This window comes from Aegilops tauschii, chromosome 5 (assembly GCF_002575655.3).
Source record: "Aegilops tauschii subsp. strangulata cultivar AL8/78 chromosome 5, Aet v6.0, whole genome shotgun sequence".
Lineage (NCBI taxonomy): Eukaryota > Viridiplantae > Streptophyta > Magnoliopsida > Poales > Poaceae > Aegilops > Aegilops tauschii.
In genome coordinates this window covers 24558998-24566392 of record NC_053039.3, presented here as the reverse complement: position 1 = coordinate 24566392, position 7395 = coordinate 24558998, and the positions used below count along the sequence as shown (strand labels likewise).

Sequence of the window (7395 nt, the reverse complement as noted above, 5' to 3'; positions counted from 1 at the left end):
ATTTTTTTGATTTTTGGATATCTCAAGTTATTCATTTTTGTGAATTTTTACATATTTTATTTTCATTTTTCTAAAATTCAACGGAGGTGAACCAACGCCTTTTTTGCAACAGGTGAAAGAACGCTTGAGCGAGCGACCATGGCGATCGAGGGCTCGCCTCATGGGCAGGCCCACAAGCAGGCGGCTGTGAGCGCGACCTAGATGAGCTGGTGCCTGGAGAGCTACATAGGACCTCCCCTAACAACCGTTCGGGCATGCGAGATAGCGGGTACCACAGTTGGGCCAAAGCCCAACAGAGAAGGATACTTAATGTTGGACCGCGGGTTACTTAAAGAAAAACTCAGGGGCTTTTTTATAAAATGTATGATAGTGGACGGGCAGAAACGCTATGTGCTTTATTAGTATGTATAGATAAATAAACATTTTAATAACAGATAGGCTAGGTTATTAAACAGATGGGCACGCTGGCTTGCTTATATAGGGGTTAATCATAATAATTACTACAAATGAAATTTAATTTGTAGTAATATATTTACTTCAAATGAAATATAAACTTTTAACAAAAATAAATGAAATATAAATTTCAAATAATGTTTGTCTCAGAAAATTATTCCATCTTTTTAAAATAAAATTTTCAAAAAATGCTCTCCAAATTTACAGAAAAAATCAGCTTTTTAAAAATAAATAAAAAATTGTCTTCATATAGGATGTATTCCATGCACCACAACTCTTTCATCAGATCAAGGTACAGAGCTGAAGTAGGTCCAGACAAATGACGTTAGGATGGCTTATTCACGTCCAAATTACATCGCCAAAATGCGACAGTCAGTGTAATCTTATTTATGACATTTGCCAAAATTGGATATAAGAAGTGTTATGTAAATGCACATGGAGCAGGTTTTAATTGTTTTTTTCCGGCCGTTGCAATGCACGGGCATTTGTACTAGTAACTACTTATAGGGCAAAAGTGTTATTTTGGTCCCGAACTCACATGCACCTAGATGAACTTGAAATTAGAAATAAAAAAATCAAAAAAATGTTTTTTATAACAAACATTGATGAGTGTCTTGTGTGAGTACAAACTTTCATGATGGAATAACATTCGTACAGGCCAGAAAAAGAGAAAATCTAGGATGTCATTTCATCAGGAAATTTTGCACATATGTGAAACACTCGTCAATGTTTATAAAAAATAGTCATGATTTACATTTTTATTTTTTTTACCTTCTTGTGGATTTTACTCTCCATCCGGATGAATATTAGCTTGGGGTCATAACTTCGTGTTCCGGTTATTTTTTGTTGTTCTGCTCAAGAGCTCTTAGAGCACATCTAATGTGGCATCATTACAGTTTCTGGCCCCGTCCCCAGCCCCCTTCAGTCAATGTTTGAGGGGCTAATGAGAATATTTTCTTCAACTATGTCCTCCAAAAGAATTTCTTTCAACGATTTGTGTTGTGCTTTGGGGGGGGGGGGGGGGGGGGGGGGGCACAAGCCCCCTCAGCTATACACATAGAGCCGGTACCCACCACGTGTGGGAGACCAAAGCCCAGACCCAGTATGTCCTTGGACGAGGCCAGGTACACTGTGCTCAGGCACCAGTTCGTGATGGTGAAGACGGCCGCGCCGGCACCAACAGTGAAGGAGATGAGGAACAGGACAAAGACAAATGGGATCGCTGGCCTAGACGTCATTTGATCGAGCTAGCTAAGCGAGGATGAACCACTATGGTGAGTACTGACTACACGGCCAGCGCCAGGGGCAATATATATAGAGTGCAGGACGCCAAGCGTGTCCATTTTTATTTGGTTAGGCTACTTTGGACACTTTTTTTTCCTGCACATCCATCCATCACTTACCCTCTTTTCGGGCGTCAGCTCCGCGCCGCCCACTTCATGAATGTTGGTGACCGGCATGGCAGGTGCCCACACCATAAAGGTTCCCTGGTTCTGTACGAAGAATACAGTGGCGTCGGCGCCGGCCGTGAATGACATGAGGAGGAGGAGGAGGAGGACGACAAGGGGAGACGAGATAATGTCCTGATTTGCCATTGTAGCGAGTAACTTTGTGACGGAGTGAGCAAGTAATCCGAGTGTGTATTTGCACATCCCAATGGCCTCGTCGCCGCCCTATTGAACCGCGAGTGCACAAATGCGACTTGTGTGCAGTGTGTGGCGATCGATGGCGGAATTGGAGATATGATGGATTGATTGGATTGGTGTGGCACCTGCTCCTGCACTTCCTCAGGCACACGTTGAGGTCATCGTGGGGTAGCTCGTCCAGCTCATCATCGTTGATCTACTCATAGTAGAGGTAGAGGGGGAAGACAGTGGAGTACCCGGTACAACCTACTGCCGTGGTGAACGGAGTGGAGAAATACGACGAGATGCCCCATTAATATAAGCATTCATTTTTTTAACAACAACCTCCTCAGTAACTCACTCATATAGAAAGCATTGTCTGTCGCCCAACTCCTAAATCATAAGTCGCATGTGCACCCCCACGCGAATGAATGGCTACTTCTTATATCTTGAGAGAATGGTGGCATGATGAAAAGAACAAGGAGGGCTGCTGCTAGCTACATGATCCATGGGCAGAGGGAAGGGATGTACTGCCCCTTAGTGGGTGACGAGCATCGCCTATGTTCGCATTAATCTCATTTACAGGAAACACAATTAAGTGGCTGCGCATGTTCGTTGCCTCCTCCATGTTGATTGATCAGCATTATTTATTACTAGTCATCAATCCGTGCATCTGCACGGTCTAGAAAATGTTCTATCATAACATTATTATGGAATATCATATAATATTTATCATAGATTTTTTTAACAGAGCCGACGAATCACTATATAATTTATATTGTGGTAGAATTTAATACATGTGAACTTTTATACTAAAATGTGGATTATATTAATAAAAAGATTAATACAATGTATCCAACCCTATATATTTGAAATAATGTCTGGTTTGCGTCCAAACATTACAAATATGTTGATGCACATTTTAGTATTTTGACACTTTTAGAGGAAAATCTAACATCGAATATTCCCTTTCAATGACTTCGATAACTACAATGGATTTGACAAATAATATCAACATTCCTGGACACATATGATGGGTGCAGAGATATCCTCATACGTTTCTATTTGATGAAGCTTTCTTGCCAAAGTAGGAACATCATTTGCATCAACATCAAAAGTAGGAACATTTTGGTGACATACTCTTATAATAGCACTCATCAATTTGTTTGAATTACCCCTAAAGAGTAGTTGGCAGCAATCTTTGTTGTAACTTCTTAGCATATTTGTGTAAAACTATTCAATTTTTGAAAAATTAGAATGATTTGCACCGGCATAATGAAAACTACTTCTCTAAGTGCGTCATCGTCCTATTACATCAGGTCTGTCTTCCTTTACCCTAATCCCTTCCATTTATATTATATTTCAATAATACTTGATGTTGCATGGATGTAATACATTGAGTAGGCAGACTTAAATCAGCCGTAGTATGCACTTTCTGATCTGGTGAGATTATGCACACATTGACATGTATACTCTGAAGCTAAGCCAATTGCTTTTTTCACATAATTACATTAAGAATTGAGAAATATTGTTTCTAGTGTTGAATAATAATAATAATAATAATAATAATAATAATAATAATATGTGTGTCAGCCTGCTAATATGCTATTTCCTCTCATCCGGGCGCATGGTCATGCTGGTCCATTTACAATTTGTAGGGCGACGATAAAATTGAATAAGTTATACGTGAGTGAATCTTCTATTTCAAAATATCTTGCCTCCACTAATCTATGTTTCACATCAGCTATCTTGGTCCTTATTGCATTCGGTAATAGTCCTTATTTATCTTTATTATTAAACTTTGGAGTATATTTTAATAATTTAAAATTTGTTTTACCCAGTAAGATTCAATTTTTAATGAATGTGAATGTGGAAAATTCCTATTAGAAATACCCATAAAATTACAGTTTATGTTAATATATGATTTTTCTGTGCATGTCAATTTCTGTATTTTTTTTCTTGTTATGTTACAATTAGGTGATTTCACAAATTAAATTATTATAGTATGGGTCTTCATTACAGAAGGTAGGATTGAATTATTATTTTCAATCAGGCATTGAGACTCTCTTTTTATAACGTGATGCTTGAGGAGTATATATTTCTACGTTTTCATTTTCCAATTTACAGGGAACATGCATGTACGTGTTTCTTGTGTGTAGGAACTGGGACTTGGACTTCTACTCTCACGTGGGGCATCAGGAGCTATCATTATATGTTTCTTTTTTCCATCACAAAGGGAGATGGCCCGTGGATTTTGTATTGGTTGAAACTTAGCGTGGGTGTTTAGGACTCTCTGACGTGTATTTTTTTTTTTGCAGGCGACTATGTGATGTACGTGCTGAGTTACACGTACGTGTTGTCTTTTTCATAAATAACATTGTACGTACCTCTCATAGATCTTGTCCACTAATTTTAAATCTAATGGCTACGTTAATCTTGATGATGTGGATTAACATGAAGACTCAAAATGTGCCTCCAATTAGTAATTATAAGATATAAGATAAGATGTACTTACATCCCCATTGCCACAACCACAACATTAATCAATCATAGATGCTTGGTTACATGTAATACTACTAGTGGATGGATCGGGACCAGAGTATTATCAAATTAAACCAATTACTCATTTTGTCTACATATCATAGAGGCATGAACTTGGACTCTGGTAAGGCCTCCTTTGGTTTGGAGGAATTTTGTACGAATTTCATAGGATAGGATTTCTATATGAAAAATTCCTTTAGTGCCCTTTGGTTTATATGAATAGAGTCCTATTCACAAGGAGGAATTCTTCCTATCCTCCACATTTCATAGGAAAATAAACATTAGCCTAGACTCAATAAAAAAAACCTATGATGTGAATCAAAGGACATCTCCTTTCCTATTCCTACTCACAGGATTTAAGAAGCATGTCATCTCATTTCCGATGACTTTCCTATTCCTATGATTTTCCTACCCTATGAACCAAAGGAGGCCTAAATTATATATGTAGTTCATTTTCGAGGATTCAAACAAACATTCTCATGCCACTCGCATGTCTTCTTTTTGAACCCTCCTGATACTGCCTTGTCATTGCATCTGTCATCAAATTCTAACAAAGAAGAAAAGGTGCTAGAGCTTGTATTCACTTCCAATCGAATTGATGCATTGTGCACTAGAATTATATAAGTAACTATGTTTTCAAATCATGGTCAACCCAATGCATATGTCGAAGCAAATCATTTTAGATCCAAAGGGACCTATAGATCCAAACTTGGATTACATCTGCTTAGAATTGACTGATTCCAATGCTGCATACAAGCACACCTAACTATATGCATGGCGATTCAGAAACACGACAGCTTGGAACTCATTAAACTGATTCATTCAATCATAGTCAAAAGGCTCTGTTGGAACAAGCATATACCAACAAGGATTTCTCAAAGCCAAACTTCTTTCTTTCTCACAAAGCCAAACTTCTTTCTTTCTCACTGACAAGGTACTACAAGGTACTACAGAGGATTCCGAAAGGTAAAATTCTGAGTATACAGAAGTATCCAAACCAAAACAAAATTCGCTCCCAGTATACAAGCAAGCATCCAAACTCAACGCTAGCTACAGGATTATAAAAAAGTAAAATGGATACTCCCATCCCATCCATGGCTGTTGTGTCTTGGTGCAATGAACAACAGAAAACATGATTTATGATCCTCCATTGCTTCTACAGCTGCCAGCCAACAAGGAAAAACACATGATGAGCCTTTTTACATAATGCTTCCACATCTCAACTCTTCCGCGCCTTGCCACTTTTGGGGGTAACAACATCGGCATTATCAATCTCAATGGCACCAGACTATCACTGCCGTACATCGGCATCTCAAGCACAACACATGCAACATAACAGTTTAAAACATCACAAATCGTAGAATGAAGAACAAATTACTAGTAAATCTGGAAAAGCAAGCTCATTGATCTATCGATTCTAATTATAAGCTCATCGAACAACCTTACGCTGAGAAGTCACAAGACGATACAAATCGAGAACACATGTAGTACCTCATATTTGTGATCAGAACGGGGGCAAGTGATTGCCATCAATTGGTTTTCTTAATATTCGTTAGGTGGAACTATATCACGTAATATTCGGTTTATCCATAGAAAAAAGTTGAAGAAATTTGCTTCAGTTTTATAATTATTTGACAACATTTTTTGGGAAACTACCTCATTCATTCATTCTAATTCTAGTTCCAGTACATATTTATTCATCAAACCAAATTCAGTTCCTAGCATGCATGAATATGCATGACGATGACGGATCTACGGGCAGAATGTGACTTTGTAGTTTGTTCCGGCGGCGCAGGTGAATGTGCTGCTCTTGTCGTCGTAGGCGTAGCTGTAGGTGTCTGGGCAGATCCCCTTGAAGAAACGCGAGTAGCTCGTCGGCCCACAGGTCGCCGGCGTACTTGGCGCCGGGCAGCAGTACTGTGGGGTGCCGAACTTGCCGCAGGCACTCATGCAGCCCCCGTCCACCTTCAGCTCCGACGGGCACTTTGCGTTGATGTCCGCGGCGCAGCTGACCGCGCGGCAGCTGCCACCGGCGGGCCCGAAGCTCATCGGCACGTTGAATCCGTCAACGAGGGAGATGTCGTAGAAGTCAGCATTGCTGCCTGTCCCCAGAGTGTACTCGGCGAGCGAGGCGGGTGGCTTCCCGCCGGCACGGCAGGCCAGCAGGCCGCCGCAGTCTCCCGTGGTACAGGACCCCTTGCCGCTGGCGTCAAATTTGCAGCCCGTACGCGCCCAGATCCTGCCAGAATTTGTGCCGGCGGGCGGGTGGATTGTGGACAACTGGCCTGGTTCGAGCTTGGTCCCACCTCCCACCGGGATGGCGGCTGGCCACACCGTATAGGAGCACTTGTTCACCACCGTGATGGTGGCCGCGTCGGTTGCAGCGACGGTGAGGAGGAGGGCAAGGATGAAGAGTGAAGGCGCCATGGTTGGGTGTTGTGAACTTGTGATTGATGATGGTGGTGGTGGTGTGTGTATGCAGTGACCGATGTGGACTGAAGGCCTATCTGACGGTATTTATAGGCTAATTGTAGCTCGATCCTGGATTGCTAAATATAGATAATTTGTGGGTATCTATATAAATGTGCAACGTCATGCAGTTTGAATGCTCCCTCCAATATATGGCACCAATTAATTCATTGCTATTAACGTTCACAAGTAGATAAGGACTAATTCGTTGTTCTATATACTTGGAAGAAGATAAGTTTGTAACGTCCAAGCATTAATTCCCACAAAAGAAGCAACTTTGTAACGTTTACATTTACTCCCTTCGTAA

At 40.6% G+C, this 7395-nt stretch overlaps 1 protein-coding gene across 1 annotated transcript; it reads right to left on the bottom strand.

Moving 5' to 3' along the window:
* Positions 1-6000: 6000 nt before the first annotated feature.
* On the bottom strand, positions 6001-7115 carry LOC109744337 (protein P21-like). Its single transcript, XM_020303447.4, has one exon. The coding sequence runs from the start codon at positions 7044-7046 to the stop codon at positions 6372-6374; it is 675 nt and encodes a 224-aa protein (XP_020159036.1). The 5' UTR covers positions 7047-7115; the 3' UTR covers positions 6001-6371.
* Between the last annotated feature and the right edge of the window lie 280 nt (positions 7116-7395).